The sequence below is a fragment of the Panthera leo genome, chromosome C2 (genome assembly GCF_018350215.1).
Source record: "Panthera leo isolate Ple1 chromosome C2, P.leo_Ple1_pat1.1, whole genome shotgun sequence".
In the NCBI taxonomy this organism is placed as follows: domain Eukaryota; kingdom Metazoa; phylum Chordata; class Mammalia; order Carnivora; family Felidae; genus Panthera; species Panthera leo.
The window spans coordinates 132,617,659-132,635,953 of NC_056687.1; the positions used below are offsets into that span (position 1 = coordinate 132,617,659).

An 18,295-nucleotide genomic window follows, 5' to 3' on the forward strand; every position below is an offset into this window, starting at 1 on the left:
AACGAATTTGTACACACAGTATGTACAAAGATAAGAACCAAGACCAGTTTCCTTAAGCCTCAAGCTGGTGTGTTTTCACAGCATTAAGGTGTCTTGGATGGGGTGAGTTTGGAAGGGTAAAAAAGCACTTCGAGTCATTTCTGAAAACCTCCTAGGAACAGATATATAATGTGAAAGTGGTGATATAATCACAGTTCACTGAGCCTAATTTACTAAATTTTAACAAAATTGGCTCCATTTCAGCTTAAAACCACTATTTAGCATACCCATGTTCATATTTTGTACCACTATTCATAATAGCCATGGAGTAAAAACCTAGCAACCGCCCCCACCCCAAAACAAAAAACCTATAGTTTCTGAGGTAACGTATTCATAAACTTGGCAAAATGCTTAGTGTGGCACCTAGTAGATGGGAAGGGACAGTGCTAGTGTAAGAATGGTGGTGACGGAGCAGGAAGAACTGCCTTGCCATCTGCTCAGACTGCATCTCTCGCCACCAACAGTAAAATGGCTGTTTTCTCCACGCTGGCTTTGCCCTTTCACAGGACTTATTTACTGGGCACATCTGGGAGAGTACATAGTATTTCCAAAGATCCACAGGGCAAGGAAGCAAGAAGCTGCAGCATGCCTCCCTAGTTATTTAGGAAAGGGCAGGAAGTACTAGTGGGGAAAAGGGCAAGAAAATTCAATGAACGTGTGTTGGTGTTACGAAATACGCAAGGAGAATATTATAAAAAATAATAGCATATATAAGAAGAAACAATTAAATGGATCACTGAACTTGTAGTGATCCATTAACTTAAGTATACACCCTCCTTATAAGCATTTTACTATATTTAAAACCAGAAGTCTCCCAAAAAGCTGGTGACTATATCGGAGTCTCCTGACTCTTAGTCTCTTTCTCACCCCCAACAACTGTTAATGTGCTCTGTTCCAAAAACAGACTCTTCTTGTAGCACAAAAAGAACTAGACTGGGCCCTGCTTGAAATTTCCTAAAGTAATTCATTCCCACATTTGATTTAAAGAATTGTTACACTTCGCTAACCTTCTCCTCTTAGGGACTAATCATTAAGAGGAAAAATCCAGAGGTTTCTTTTTTTTATAAGTTTATTTATTTTTGGGGGGGGGGGGGCACAGAGAGGGAGACAGAGAATCCCAAGCAGGCTCTGCACTGTCATCATGGAGCCAGACACAGCGCTCGATCTCATGAACTGCGAGACAACGACCTGAGCCAAAACCAAGAGTGGACACTTAACTGACTGAACCACCCAGGTGTCCCAAATCCTATAGCATGAGTAACTGAAGGACCAGTGAGCACACACTTAGTGCTCCAAGATCAAAAAGTAAGCAAAAAGTTGTAGAAATACCACAGAAAATACAGTTCTGTTTAGCAAGTTAGAAGCCATTCCTTTAGGGCAGTGTTTTTTTTAAATTCACATCATAGGTATATTCTCTCCCTTAGAGTAGAGTAGGCCTTTGGGGGAAATCCAAAGACCACAATTTTTTTTTTTTAATAAAACAAAACATAACAAAGTGCACTCAAGAAGTCTCTGAATTAAAAAAAAATTCTTAAGTTTTAATTTCATGATCATCATACATGGGTACTAGTTTGAGTCAAACAAACATATATGAGATATTTTCAGTAAACCAGCCATCAAGTTGGCTGTGAAGGTAGTACTCACAGCCAAATGTAAAGGGCTTATTGTCGCTCTATTGTCTGAATCACTCAGCATGTCTGTCCCCGAGGTTTCCATTAACTGGGAAGGAAAAGCGTTTGAAATGTCAGAAATGGTACTTTTGGATATATTCTAGCAGTTATTCCTGCTCCCTCTCCCCCAAGTTTAAATCAATTTTAGAGTAAAAATTGACACTTGAACCATTGTATTTTAAAATCTTAGTCCATTATATTATGAAAAACTCCACTCAGCAACCTTACACAATAGATCATCATGCATGTGTGGTAAGTACCACAGAATAAGAACTCTGAGGGAGGGCTATAAACTAGCTTGAGGGAAATGCTATTTACTCACCACCAAGTAAGAACCCCTTCCCATCCCCTGCACATATGATTTCTGTCACTATGTTTGTTCTTAGGAATGTGTAAAACAGGCTTCAGCTCTAGTGAGAGCAAAGAAATAATACTCTGAATAGTAAAGGGGATATTCATTATTACTTACAACATCTAAAGGAGTTTCGTTTGCAATCTGAAATAAAATTTAAAATAAGAATATTTAGCTTAGGAAGTATTCATATATATTAGAGATAAATGTTAACTACAGGTCTATTTATTCAAGGCTTCTGTTAAATTCTATTCTGAACTTGTGCTTCCTTTGTCTCCCAAGATTGAGTCTTTTAAATAAACAAGTGTATAACAGACCACAAATCTACATTCATGGGTCTAAGATATTAGTCTACAAGATACATAGTAACCTAAGATAATACCTGTTATTTCTGACAGCAGGTTTTAAGTGCTATATTGAATATGTCAACCTGCTTTTTCAATCTTTAATACTCACTCTCTTTGAGGGGAAGCAAAGTTTAATACAATTTATAAGGTAAATCTAAATAAAGAAACCTTTAACTTGAAGCATTTGTTACACACTTGAGAATCTTTTAACTTGTCTTTGATTTGGCAAAATGGAGTGAATGGTGCATATATTCAAGGATGAGACCATAACTGAAATAAAAAGTTCCTTTGCAGTATTGTCTCCCCTACCAGGAGAGGCTGTAAAAAGAACGGGCTTTTCAGAACTCTAAATATGTGGGAAAAAAGGCCTCCTCTCACAGAAGACATGGTTACAGTTCTTTAGAAATTTCTAGAAAACATTTATTTAAAGGAAGAGAAATGCTACACCAATGTGATGTGGTAATATAAGGGAAGGACAATAAGTAGCCCTCTCCAGAGATCTAATTTTCTCCTTCCCCCTTTTTTTTTTTTTTTAAAGTATGAAACTTATTGTCAAATTGGTTTCCATACAACACCCAGTGCTCATCCCAACAGGTGCCCTCCTCAATGCCCATCACCCACTTCCCCTTCTCTTTCTTTTTGAAAGGGAAAAGGGAACGCAAGATACTGAGGCAAGCAAGTATGAATTTAAGAGGTATATAGGTTCTAAAAATATTAAAAAGTGATAGTTTGTATCTTGATTCATTTATTCTCATTTTCATTATGTTATTAGAATATAAAATCACATTAGCCCTTCCACAAGAATTCAGGAATCTTACCAGCTGAAGACATAGACGGTGACCATAAGCAGCTGAATAATGAACTGCATTGTATCCTTGCTTGTCACGGATCCCTGGATTTGCATCATTTCTTAATAAGTATTCCAGGCACCTATATATAGTAATAACACATTCAAAATTCTAAATCTTGCATTTTACCAAGGATTAAAACAGCCTGCAACCAAAAACTATTTTTTTACAATTACAATTTCTTACAATTCTTTTCTTGAGTAATGTAAAAATCATAAATATATCTACACTACATAAATTTATCTTTAAATGACATTGACTGTAACTATCGTAAGAATACAAGCAAGATGTTCCTAAGAATGAAGAAAATTCATTCAGAGTGAGTATCTCCAGAGTCTGTCAATAAGCTCAGTGTACCTGCGGGCTGTCTTTTACACAGTCACTATGTATGGCACCACCTATTCCACTCAAACAATATCTGACAGGATTAAACTTAGTGGTGGTGAACATCCAATGTTGGCAATATTACTGCTGACGTATCTGGAACACACAGTGAGTGTAAGATCTCATTAGGAAGCTGAAGAAAGGATATAAAAAAAAAATCTCAGGAAAACAAGGTCAGATTTCAATGATCTCGAATCAGAGGACTGAGAAGGGTGTTCTCAGTAGAAAGTGGTATGGTGGTAACAAGAAAGACCTTCCCATGGTAGATTTACTTCATTTCTGTGCTATTAAAACATGAGAAAAATAATTTTCAAAGGCATCATATGGTTCATGACTTGTTACAATTTTATTACATGTTATTGTTACTGCAGCAACAAAGAGCACTGAATTAGAAATGAAAAGATCTGTCCATAGAACTTGTTATATACTAGTGATCTTGAACAAATCAAATAGAAATTTCAACTTTATGGTGAAATGGCCTCTGTTTATTCATTTGACAGATGGGGGGGAGGGCAGAAATCCAACTAAGGAAGCTAAACTCCATTCAGGCTCAAATTCCAAGTTCATAATTATTCATTCATAATTTGTCTAATATTGCAATATTGACTGTAATATTAACTAAATATTAATACAACTACTGGGGGAAAATTTATAGTCAAATATTCCTTGTTAAAAATTGAAGTTTCCTTAAGGAGTGCACTTGTCATGATGAACAATGGGTAATGTATGGAATAGTTTAATCACTAAATTGTACACCTGAAACTAATTTAACACTGTATGTTAAATATACACAAAAAATTAAAAAAAAAAACCTATGAAAAAATTCGAGTTTCCAAAAGCATACTGAAGTTACACAAAAACAAAACTCTAAAGCAACGTAATTGGTCTTTCAGTAACTATATCATACATACACATAACTATCATCTATATCTTATCTATATTATCTATTATCTACCCAGGCTATTCTTTTCAATGCCAACCCTTATTTCTTTAACACTGAATTGCTTAAAATCCTTTCAATCCCCTAGGAATTACTTGCAGAATCTATATTTATTATACTATCCTCAATGGTAGCAAATGTCTATGCTTTTAAGTGGGATTTTTATATTTATGTACAGCTAAAATTATTGGTCAAACATGGTGAACTGGGTATCATTGTGATTAAAACAAACAAACAAACAAACAAACAAACTCAATCTGACTCTATGGTAAGAAGACTGGTATTTTTTGGTATTCATAAATTAGCTCTGAGGAGCCAGTACAAATTGTTCTAGGCAGGGCATAAACTGTATCCAGTTTTCCTAGGTATCCAACTCAGAGGTCAATGCTCACTGGAATGCATAAAAGATCTGCAGGGCTGGAGGACAGTCTCACTGCTTTGCAGGCACAAACATTTCACACAAGGGCATATCTATCTTTAATCAAGTTCTCTAGGTGAGAGAGAGAGAGAGAGAGAGATAGAGAGCGAGAGAGCAGAAATAGTTCTCCCGAGACCTGAGTACCAGGAAGATTCTATCCGTGGAACAAACTATTTTAAGATAACTTGCTGATATATGAGTACTGAAAAAAAGATTTATTTAAGGAAGGCAAAACAAGTAGGTAAGTTCATGTTTACTTTCTGAAGTAGGAAAGCACATCTCAAGGCATTATCCATAGTGACTAGTCCAAATATACAGCATTAGTGCAGTGTTGGTGGTATAGCGGTGAGCATAGCTGCCTTCCAAGCAGTGAATGGTTTCAAATAATTTAAGTGTTACAGATGCAGTAGGTAGTTCTTATCATATTATTTATTATTTTTTACATTCACATTATTCAGATAATTGGTCTCCTGTAACAAAACAAAGGCTAACAGTTGATTCAAAATGATAAAATTCCTTCTACTGGCATGTCTTTTAGATTTTGCTAAGCAATATAAAATTTCTTAACTACTTTGTGAGATGAGCATTACCTTTAACAACTGGAAAAATTACTGTGGCTCACGAAAATCAAATCATTTGTTCCAAATCTTTTGGCTAGCATATGGCAAAGCAAGGACTAGACCTTAGGTTTTCTTTTTATCCAGTGCTCCTTTCATGCTACCAAATGCCTTAGCACAGGAATTAATGAATTAGAGTGATACTTTAACCTGGGTACTTACAAAATACTGAACCACAAATTATGTGATCTCGAATATCTGGACCTCACATTTAATTTGCAAATAAAATGGAGGGGAGAAAGTCTAATTTTCCTTTTTCTGAAATTGTAAGTTAGCACACACACTGATTTTATACAAGTCAAAAAAATTAAGATGAATATTCTCTTTAATCTCTCTTTCCCCTAATATAAGCTGTATGCAAAACCTGGAGCAATATTCATGGTGAAACAGCTAAGTAATAAACTGTTCTTACTGTTGCATATTTTGTTTCCTTCATTTAATATGTTAGACAAATTAAGTATCATTCCAGTTAAGCACATAATTTAAACCAGAGTACATTTCGAACTATTTAAATTTCACCTACTCTTCCCCTACCACCCATGAGTCCCATGGCTGGTCAGAGCTCTTGGTAAGACCCACTCAGCCCGGGGCAGGGAATGTGGCATTGTTACCAGAGGCCCTCCTTCCTCTATTTTCTCCCATTATGGTGTATAATAGTGTCTGTTCTTATCAAAGAAGAAAAAAGAAAAAGATATCAAGCATAGTTTAAAAAATACAGCTCATCTTTATAGGAAGATTAGAGGTACTGTTCTAGGCATTCAGATACCCTACACCTTATTTGGCCATTTGAGTTAGGTCAGACTATTTCCCCCATTTCACAGACAAAATGGGTAGAGAGATGTAAAGTAACTTGCCCCGAGTCTCACAACAGGTAGCAGAGCCACTATCAAACCCAATGTTGTCTTACATACATTTTCAAAATGAGTTACACAAGCCTGCTGAATATAAAGTCATGTACAAAAGCTAAATGTATTTCCTCTGTACCACAACAAAAGGAAATTTAAAGATAGGTTTATTTTGGCAATAAAAGTATTAAGTACTTGGGAAGAAATCTAAAGATTATAAAGCTTCTACACAAAGAACTGTATGATGCCATTTATATAAAGTTCAAAACAATGATATTAGAAGTCAAAATACACCATTTTTGTGAAAAATGCCAACTATCACCTTAAAAGTGGATCTCAGTGAAATATATATACTCATAAAAACATTTATATACAATTACATGAACACAGAAAAGGCTAAGGAAAGGCACATACCAAGGCTTTAACTTTGATTAGACTATGATGGACATGAAATGATCTACATACACACACAGAAATATTCAGGTTAATAGTGGTTATCTCAGGAGAACAGGCATGAAGAGGATTTCTTCTTTATGTATAATCAGAAACCCCCCCCCCCCAATCTTTTCCTTCTCTTATACATACCACATGGGTATGGAGGAGATCCTTAACCATCTTGCTCAAAGACAGCCCTATTTCTCTTCAACTGGCAAAGAGAATTTTACTTATTAATATTTAGTACATTAAATTAATATTTAGTACATGTTTCTTGTGACAGCAACTATGTATTTGAGTCATGACTGTCTATAAAGAATGCAGACACTAGGACAATGGGGGTGACTAAAAGAATGAGTAGAATGAGTCAAGAAAGATTTTACGTATTTTTCTAATATTTATTGAAACTGAAGACAGAGGGACATTAAGGCAGAGGAGAGTTATAAATACTTATATCGCTCTTGGATAGCAGAAAACCAACGTCAGGTATCAAAAATTCCAAAATATAAATAACTTTCCCTGGGGGTGCTGATAGGAAATTAGTAAGTCATCATCAAAAAAACAAAGCAACACTTATTACTGAATAATAGTAACATGAAACTATGGGATTTTGTGTTTTAAGAAAATATTTCATACTTGCTTTGCCAGAATTATATATGAAATCATGCCAAATTCTCTTATTATTCGACCTATACCTGGGAATTAAATGAGCACAACGTAGAAAAAATAAATCTTTAATGCTACTATTTAAGCCTCCAAAACAATCACTTATTGAAAGGATGCCTCTGGTATCCTAAAATGGTTACTGTGGCTTATAGCTTCCACAAAGTTCTCAGGGAACAAATCACTGAGTCAATAAATGATGGCATTAAACAGGATCTCTGGGATTCTGATTCTTTAAGGAAACAGAGGCTCTAAGAAACAGTGCTAGATTCTTTTATACCCATGATCTCAGTTTTCCCCACAATTCTAAGAAGTACATTTCTTTCTAATCTTACAGATAAAGAAGATTTTGCTTGGCAATTACTTGCTCAGGCTCAAAGAGGTAAAATATAGAAACTCCAAGATTTAGACTGGGTCTTTTGGACCCCAAAGCTCATGTTCTTTCTATACATTAGGCTGCTTGGTGTAGACACTGAGAATTAAACGTTTAAGCAATAAATATTAGTAGCTATGGCTCTAAACCATTTATATGGCATGAGAAAACTAATGATTTAATTCACTTTAGTAGTAGTACACCTCTAAAGAAACAGTACATTGGCTTAAAATAAAACCACAAATCCTAAACAGTATGGGCTGAACACTGTTGCTCTTTTGATTTTTGTGCAAGAAGTAACATTTAATGTAATTTTCTAAGGACAGGAGAACTTTGGGTAATCTCAATGTGCATGTGTGTGTGTTTATGTGTGTGACCTCTCAGTGGAATTTATGTAGATTCTGCTGAGCAACACCCAATAACCAGTCTGTGGGAGCAATGGTAAAGGATTATTGGTAGTGATATAGTCATTTTAGGCATAACCTATTTCAAGAAAATCTATAAATCGAATCCTGAAAGTACAAAATTTATAAATCAGAGGATGATCTATTTTATCCAAATTTACCAAAATACTTTCTTATTTACAAAGTCTTTACCATAGATTTTCTTTCTTTGAAGAGGCACTACCTAAAAACATAGTCAAATAATTTAACTTCTCCCAAAATCTATCTGTACCTAACTATTCTGGGTATATATGAAATTGTACAAAGCGATATATTGTTGTAAACAAAAAGTACATTTTACTAGTGCTTTCAAGATTAGAGTTTTAGCTATAAACCAACATAACAAAGTGCTACTGATAGAAATGGCTTTGATATCAGTTATAAAATTTATAACAAATTAACATTTGTGAATAATATCATCAAATTATGCTTTTTATTTTGAGGGTAAAAAGCAAATAGTAAAAACCAAAGAAATAGTTCTATGTTAAATAAGACTTCCTTGACATATATTTTATAAAATCCTTCACTAAGAATCACTATTTATTTTTTCTTAAGGTTATTTTTGCTCTTAACTGACCCAGACACATGGAGAATACCACAGACTGAAGATCACGGTCTCCAAGGAGGTTATTTTTTTCCAAGAAGGCAATATATATAAGGTACTATAAACAGTTCTGATCAACTTTAGCTGAACATTAATTATAAAAATAATTTACACATCTCTCAATCCTTTGTTCTTATTCAGTCATTTTTGGCCAATATTTAGTTAGCCTATTATCTCATTTACTTATTTAAGTAATATTTAGCAACAACTACATGTCAGATTCTGCGTTTGGTTACTCCCTTATTGGATACCAATTTATAAGGGTCTCTTACAAATATAAACTCTCTACCTCTGACGGATACTGGTATTCCAATCTCTGCCCCATCTTCTGTTGGCATTGTCCATCTCTCTTCTCCTTCCCTTTCCCTACGATAAACTCAAGGCTGCTGCCTCTGAGAAGTCAGAGGGAAAAAACACGGAGGTGATATTGAGATGTGCTTTTGGCAGAGAGGACGACAAGAGGCCTTTATCTTTCTTCTACCAGACCAGTCAATAAGGCAGGTTGCTGAGTAGAAATAGGTAGTAAACTATGATTTAGGAATAATTATGAAACCAATTTATTTCCCACACCAGAGACTAAAAAAAAGTACAAAAAGAAAATATAAAATTGCATAAAAAACCAACAGCCATCCACATGGAAGATGCTGGTTTATAGAAACAATCCTTCATTCTCACCACATGATACTTACTTGCCATCTGTGTCTGATGTAGCTGCATAGTGCAGGGGTGTGCATCCTCTTTCATCAAGGTCATTCACACTTGCTCCTGATCCCACAAGAGCAAACAGGCACTGGTAATTGCAGTTGGCAGCAGCATAGTGAAGTGGAGATCTTTTGTGCCCAAGTTAATATCAGAAAAATAAAAGCCAGGGACATATACCAGTAAACAAGAGCTTACTCTTACTTGACCCAGTTACAAATAATGTATTTATAGTGAGCCTGAGATTGATTTCTGCCATATACTAAGTCTTTTGGAAGGCTGGACAGAAAGCCAGCTGAAGAAAGTAAGATGGCAGAGAACCTCTAAGAATAGGGAATAAAACAGAAACACAGTTAAATTATTTCATGGTCCCCACAGTAACAATTCTAGTCTTTTGAGTATATCACAGATACCTTCATATTCTGCTCAGAAACTTCAAAACTTTCATTTTAACAAGGCTTTTCTTATACTAATAAAATGTTTTGCAGTACAGAGGTAGAAGAAACGTCTACTCCAGTCTCAGTAGAAGAATAAAGAGAAACATAGAAGCATTTAAAAGAATGCCCAGTTGTAAAGTATACAGTAAAGGTGCACAGTAATAACAGGATTCTTAAGCAAAAAATGCATATTGTTCACTATTCAGAAGAGTTAGAGTACTGTTTTTAATTTCTAAAGAATGAATATTTATTTGTAGCCATTTTCATCTCAGTTACTGAAATGCAACAGAATGTTACTAAAGTTAGGAGTCCCTAGTCTTTGGATTACAACTCTATGATGATCCCATGACTTTTCACTTTAAAAAAAAAAAAAAAAAAAAAAAAAAAAGGAGGGGGGGGAGGAGGAGAAAAAAAAAAAACAAACAAACAAAGTGAAGGTAAATACAGTCCAGAGTCTTCATGGTATAATCTCTTCTAAAACATTTACTGAGTGAGATGACAGTAAAACATTATTTTACTTTATTGGATAACAATATACTGTAGTAATCGCATTTTAAGAAATACAGTTAACCCTGAATTACTTTCAAGCTTCTAAACTCAGAATATGCTTCCGAGGCCCTCTCTGCATCTGTAGTAAAAAACTCTTCAAGTACTACAAATTAACTAATACAAGATGGATTACAGTACAATTATAAAAGCAAATTGGCTGTAAAAATATTGCATTGCAAAGCCAAAGTGATTTTTGATTTTGCAGGTCATTAGTTCTTTCTATTAGTAAGCCTATGAGAGCAGTCTATTCCTCAAAGTAATTATGGAGTCAAGTAGTTTTTTTTTTTCTTCTGTGCATTTCTGATTCCCTACCATACATAATTCTGTTTACTTCTGTACTGGCCCATCACATGCACTGACATACATCCACACATTTCCTTCTGACACACACTCTTTCTTGTCATGTACTTTGATATAATTCTCAAGACACACAACCTTTTTTGCACTGCCACTTTTATTTTTTAAAGTAGGCTTCATGCCCAGCACAGAGCCCCACATGGGGCTCGAACTCAACCCTGAGATCAAGACCTGAACTGTGAGATTAAGAGTTGGATACTTAACTGGCTGAGCCACCCAGGCACCCCTCCACTTCTGTTTTTTAAACCAATGTGAACTGCCTTCCATCATTTCCTGTATGGCTTTAGCACATGCTGTATCAACTCCTACTCGAAATAACTTCGCAGGTCGTGGTGGATATAAGTACTGCTACCATGAATGCTAGTCACAAAGAGGCCTGGGGCTACACAGTGAGAATAAGGATTAGCTAAAAAGACTACAAAGAGACTGTCACTTCACAGGTGCTTTCCTACCAGTCATATGAAGGGGTATGTGTGGATGTGTTGTTATGTGTGTATGTTTACACGGGAGAACAAAAATTTCATATATATTTATAACCTATTTCCCCATAGGGGAAATGACCATGAAATGACTTATGGGGAAGGAGAAATGTATTACTGAGTTCTGGGTCTTATGAGTTTCTTGAAGGAACTCAGGCACCATGGGGGTTTACATTTTCATGGTATAAATATGGGAGGAGGAGGAATGATACCAAGATATACAGAGGTGCTCATAAGGTAGACCTGGTAGCCTGGGGCTGTGGCAGGGGCCCAAGTGGAAGACGACTGTGGGTAAAAATGAGTATTTAGAAGTTACTGACTTATTTGGGCTTCTCAATCGTGATCACAATGCAAATGATACTGAACGGTTCAGTTAATTCTCAGAAGCCAGTTAGAAGGTCATGCTACTCATTAAGTAAATAACATTAATTACGTTCTATAGAGGAACTATATCACACCGTACCTCCCAAATTTGTCCTTTTTGTTGAAGTCTGCACCAGTATTCAGCAGAAGGTTTAGGCACTCCAAATTCCTAGATGGGAAAATACAGTTATAAGACTTAATTGTCAATAATTTTAAAATGAAATTGGTAGGTTTAAATAAGTATCAAAGCATGCTTTCATTCAAGTGAAGGTAAAGTGAATAACATGATTTATATTTTATAAAAATTAAAACGTTAAAATTCACCTTATCTAGAATTTTTAAAAGTTAGGTACACACATATTGATCGGCACGTTGATAGGAAATAACAAATGAATCACGTTTAACCGCTATTTAAAAGAAAGTTCACATTTGTAGTTTTCCTGAGAGTTTTTAGGAACCTTTAAAACAAACTTCAAACAACATGCTTTTAATGGAATGGTTTAAATTTAAGTGGTTTTTAATACCAAAATAAATGAAAATGGGCAAAAAAAAAAAATTAAACCTGATAACACAGATAACATTCCAAGATGCTTTCCTTATTTTCTCCTATACTATAATTGCTTAGATGTTTCCTTAGTTAAAATTACAGGGGAGTACATGTGTGGATATTTCTATAATTTCATTTTCAAAAACCAGAACATCAACTTACTACATTACAATAAAAACTGTGACTGCCAAGTGATCAGATACTCATGTTTTCTTTTGTCCCTCTCTGTGGAGGCAAGTAACACGGAAGCTAGCTTTTAACTGGAAGGTTCTTTGGTGACCTTGGAAGAACAAGAGGACCCAGTCATAATAGTTCACAATCCATCTCTGGAACTGAGACTGACCTAGTGGCAGTCTTGGTTCAGCACACTTGTCATCTGAAACCACTGGGAATTATTAAGGAATTATTATCAGGAATAAAATTCTTATAAATGATGTTTTTGATAAATCATCATGAATTAAATGGCTTATTATAGATTTAGGATCTAAACGATCAGAAACATTAGATTAGCAGCATGCTTCAGAGACCAAGAGTTTTAACTGAAGCTTGTTTATTCAAACCAACAGCCTGTTTTCCCGTAGGAGTAGTATTTAAAACTTTGTCCAAAATCTTTCAATCTCAAATTTTCTTCTTCCTATATATTAGCGCTGAGTAGAGGTAAGACATAAACAAACCATCAACACTTTTTTCCCTAAAATTATGACCAAAAAGCCCCAAATACTTTCCCAAAGAACACTAATATTACTCAAAACATCTCTAAATGTTTTGCTGGCTCTCATTTGAAGACATATATTCTTTTCACTTATCCAGAAATAATTTTTCTCTGATAGAAAGCAATAGTTCCTTTTACAGTTTCGCTCTATCTCTCCCAATCACAATTTATGACTCAGGTGGAAGATTTAAAAAAAAGCATTTTCTACTATCCTGGACTTTTCTTCTCCCAAACCACTCTTATTACAGTTTGTTTTCTATTTTGAGGCAGCTCAGAACTAATAAAGAGAAACAAAGAGAAGAGAAAAAACTGGCACAACCAACTACCTTCTTCTTTAAAAAGTAAAAATTTTGTTAACATACCCTCCAGCTGCAGCTGCATGTAGACAGGTCCTGCCAAAATCATCTGGGGTATCTATGTCAAATCCTGTAAAAATGGATATATCTTATATAGTATCATAGATATGTTACTTCATACTAAAGTTCTAAGTCAAGAAATGTCAAGTGTCACATACACCACAATCTCAAACAAAACTGAATTACAAATAGGCACAAAATTATTGAAAATAGCTTAATAATGTCTAATACTACCAAAATATGCCTCTAGAGGACTGGGAGTTTTAGGACAAGTGCTGGCATACTTGTTTAAAAGCCATAGGATACAATGCTTAGTTGGTTGAGCGTCCAATACTTGATTTAGGCTCAGGTCATGATCTCATAGCTCATGATATTGAGCCTCACGTCAGGCTCTGTGCTGACAGCGTAGAGCCTGCTTGGGATTCTCTCTGTCTCAAAATAAATAAACACTAAAAAAAAGCGCCACAGGATACAATGGAATATTATTCAACAATAAAACAACAACAACAACAACAACAACAACAACAACAACAACAAAGTACTGACACATGTTATAATATGGATGATCCTTGAGAACATTTGGCTAAGTGACAGAAAAGACCACATCTTGGGTGACCATTTCTATGAACTATCCAGAACAGGCAAATTTATAGAGACGGAATGTAATGATTGCTTAGGGAGAGGCAGGAGGAAATGGGGACTGACTGCTAACAAGAGGATGAGAATGTTCTAAACCCGACTCTAGTGATGGTCACACATCTCTGCGACTATACCAACAAACACTGAACTATATACTTTAAATGGGTGAAATGTATGTTATGTGAACTATCTCTTAGTACAGTTGTTTTTAAAAGAAGCCATAGGTGCTCTGCTATCTGTGGACTATTTCTAACACTGAGGAGAAATTTTAGACTTCTCTTTCATAGATAAATGGGTTTGTGAATACTTGTGGAAATACACAAACTTTTAAAGACTTAAAGTAGAATTAACTTAAAAAATTACTAAGAAAAAAGAAGTGTTGTCTCACACAAAATGTTAATTTTCACTGAAACTTTCCCGTAATTCTTTCGGTAATCGTGAGTATTAACATACAAAATATGTTCAACTTCAACACTCTGAGAAACAGACTATCCTTTAAAATCAATGAAATCATATATATTCAGTAATTCTATGCATTTAATAAGGATCATAGTTTTGTAATGTTTATAGAAAGCTATAGACCCTGTTTTGTTTCAAACGGACTATGATTATGGTATTTTAACACAGTAATTAGATATGGTATAAATATTTCACAAACCTGGGAGACATTATAGAATGGCTATCAGCTCCTAAAAAAGGAGCATGCAAATGAAGATACTGTTTCTAGGCATAAAGGGACAATACAAGAAAACTACCATCCAACGAACAGAAACTGCTCTAGAAATATTCTACAACCCATTCCCCCACTAACAGAAAGAAGGAAATCCCTGAAAGATAAAACCTTTCCCAGATCTGAAGAGAAAATTGAATGTTAAAATTAAAGAACCCAACATCTTCTAAGAGGACTTAATAAATGATTCACATTTGGACATATCTATAAGTAATTTTGGGAAAGCAGGATAAAGAGATTAAATTTTGGGGGATTTTGTGGAGACACACACACACAAAAAAAAAAAAAAAAAAAAAAAGGAGAATCAGTCTGTAATGGTTCCACTTACCAGAAGAAAGAAGTTTCCTGCAGCAATCTGAAAAACCACTTAAAGCTGCCAAATGGAGGGGGAACATTCCATGTATGCCACGCCTAAAATAAGTAGGACAGTAACCTCAATACAAGAATAATATAATCATTTAAATAAGTGACAAAGAAACTAGCTACAGTGAAAAGATAATGAGTCCACACTTTTACACTTTGAAGAGCAATGTGGCAAAAGGCTAAAGGTGACTGCAGCTTATTTATTATCTAGCAATTTTCCTCCAGGAGTAGGGTATTTCAACCAGGGCATTATTGTCCTGATGAACTTTGTTGGATGTGGGGGGGTGGGGGGTGGGGTGGCGGCTATCCTGTGCGTGCAGGATGTTCAGCAGTGCCCCTGGGCTCTACCCACACCAGATGCCAGTAACATCCTTCTACCAAATTATGACAACCAAAAATGTCTCTGGACATTGGCCTAGGGTGTGAAATTCAATCCCCCTGCCTCACTCTTATTGAGAATCATTACCACAACACAAAATGTTCAAGAAGTTTCACTGTAGTAATTGTTGTAGCAATAAAAAATAGGAAGCAACTTATGTTTGCAAATAAGTCGAATGAATAAACTGTGAATTCTTTATAAATAATTACATTTTATAAAATGAATGAACTAGAGGTATTTGTAGAAATGTGAGGAAAAAGCCTGAATTTTATCTACGTGGCTAAATCAAAAAAGTTGCAAAAAGCATACAGTGGCATCACAGTTACAGAAAGTTTACAAGGAGGTTTAAAACATGTTAACGAATATATATAAATGTAATAAAATGTAATAAAAATATAAAGGCACACAAAGGAATGATAAACATCAACTTCAGCAGGATATTTACTTTTGCAGAACATGCAAGAGAATCCATCTTTCTAACAACATCTTTTATAGAAACTTTTATAAAACAGACAAAGCGAGCTGTTCCCACCAAATGAGGGGGCAAAAGACCTACAGGTAGTAGTATTTGGATGAAAAGGAAAAGCATTCAGCATATAAACATTTTTAGGTCTTTCATTTACATTTAGATTACAAATAATTAGATCAAAACAATGAAGAGCTCTAACCAAAACTGCTTATTATTCATAATCTAGAATGAACTGGGGTAAAAAACATAAAAATACACTATGCTGCCTTACCAAATGAAATCATACTAAACATCTATTCTAGCATATCATCAACACAAAGGGGAAAAAGCTCAAGCAATGAATACCATATTGGGCACAAAATCCACACTTCTACTTGAAATATCTAGAAAACTACAATTCACTGCCATCTGTGTTTCCCAGTCATCACAGCTATCGACGCTGTGTTAAGTACTTACTTTGCAGTGTCAGCACCACTTGTAATAAGAGTGTTGATTAGCAGCTCATGGCCGTACCTTGCTGCTATGTGCAAAGGGGTGTTTCCATTCTTATCCTCACAGTCGATTACAGCTCCTGCAATAAATAGCATACCATCAGATAGTGGACTAATATTAAGTCGCATCTGTTACGAGGAAAGTAACATAAAACACTATTCAAGCATAAACTAATGAATATAGAGATCTAACTAGAGTTCATTCATAGGACATTTATTGGGCCAGGCACTGCAGTTATAGATCTTACACTTAAAACAATTTTGTAAACTAAGCATACGTTTTTAACATTTTACAATGACAAAAGGGTTCTGGGGTCCAGTAAGTTTGGAAACCACTGTATTAAAACAAAAGTAAACATATTTCTTTAGAGCAAGACGTCAGAGCTTTAATGTGCAAACTTCATGTGTCATCAAGATTGCAAGCAATGCTTCAGGAATTATTTGATCATGAAACTACTACTTTTTCTTTGCAGAACCGTAACAGCTATTATTTTGAGAACTACTAACAGTTGCTTGGAACACGGCTTGGCAAACACTAAAGTAATGTACCGAAGAGTTTTTATTTAAAGGTTTAGCTTGGCTAGTGCTACTTCAAATGCAAAAGAATATAAATTCAGAAAATAAATGAAAATCCTAAAAATAGTTCAAAACATTCAAAGGGGGAAAAAAGATACATGCAACAGAGTTTTGTTAACGTGTAATACAAACTGCGATGGAAAGGCAAAGTCTTCTATTCAGCAATGCTTCAAAAAAGCCCACACTAACTGCTGGAGAAATTATATTTATAATTCAGGGGAAACAAAATGAAAACAAATGAAAAACAAATTGTGAAAGATACATATACATGGCATTTTGTACTCTTCATTATTTGATTTTCATAAGATCTGAAATCAAATATTAAAAATATATAGACTGTTATAACAATTCCACAATACCATTCATTTTGTGGATGTTTTTACTACATTTAAGAAAAAAAACAAACAGAAATACTTTTTACCACTCTGGATAATGGTTTGTGATCTGGAGAATCTACCGTGGAGGGCAGTCATGTGCAGTGGGGTTTTCCCATCCTTGCTCTGAAATAATCAAATAAAAGAGATTTAAAATTATTATTACATCTGTCATATGTAATCCTTAGTTTTATTCTGAATGTCCTCTCACATCTTTATTTTGTAAAACTATTACTCAAACATTAAGTTTAGTTCAAGCTTATGGAGGCAGAACAGTTCAAGCTGTTCAAAATTAGGCACTTTTAATTAATTAATTAATTTTTAAACATTTATTAAAAAAAATTTTTTTTAATGTTTATTTATTTTTGAGATAGAGACAGAGCATGAACAGAGGAGGGTCAGAGAGAGAGGGAGATACAGAATCCAAGGCAGGCTCCAGGCTCTGAGCTGTCAGCACAGAGCCTGATGCAGGGCTTGAACTCATGGATGGTGAGATCATGACCTGAGCCGAAGCTGGACGCTTAACCGACTGAGCCACCCAGGTGCCCCTAAACATTTATTTTTGAGAGAGCATGTGCACATGAGCGAGCACGTGCAACATGGGGGAGGGGCAGAGATGGGGACAGAAGATCTGAAGTGGGCTCTGCACCAACAGAGAGAGACCAACGTGGGGCTTGAACTCCTGAACCATGAAATCATGACCTGAGCCAAAGTCAGATGCTCAATTGACTGAGCCATCTAGATGCCCCAAGAATTTTTTTTTAAGTACAGATATTATAAAGCACAAATATACAAAA

The 18,295-nt window shown here is 35.1% G+C and overlaps 1 protein-coding gene across 10 annotated transcripts in view; it reads right to left on the reverse strand.

The window, feature by feature from the left end:
• The window catches only part of ANKRD28 (ankyrin repeat domain 28), a 197,848-nt gene that overhangs the window by 25,827 nt on the left and 153,726 nt on the right, over positions 1–18,295 (reverse strand). For all 10 annotated transcript variants that reach the window (XM_042903092.1, XM_042903087.1, XM_042903088.1 and 7 more), the window contains 9 exons: positions 17,546–17,624; positions 16,514–16,628; positions 15,175–15,257; positions 13,484–13,547; positions 11,963–12,031; positions 9,668–9,808; positions 3,227–3,338; positions 2,179–2,205; positions 1,684–1,758 (listed from right to left, as the gene is read on the reverse strand). In XM_042903092.1, the coding sequence (XP_042759026.1) occupies positions 1,684–1,758; positions 2,179–2,205; positions 3,227–3,338; positions 9,668–9,808; positions 11,963–12,031; positions 13,484–13,547; positions 15,175–15,257; positions 16,514–16,628; positions 17,546–17,624 (765 nt within the window). The remainder of the gene's footprint in view (positions 1–1,683; positions 1,759–2,178; positions 2,206–3,226; positions 3,339–9,667; positions 9,809–11,962; positions 12,032–13,483; positions 13,548–15,174; positions 15,258–16,513; positions 16,629–17,545; positions 17,625–18,295) is intronic.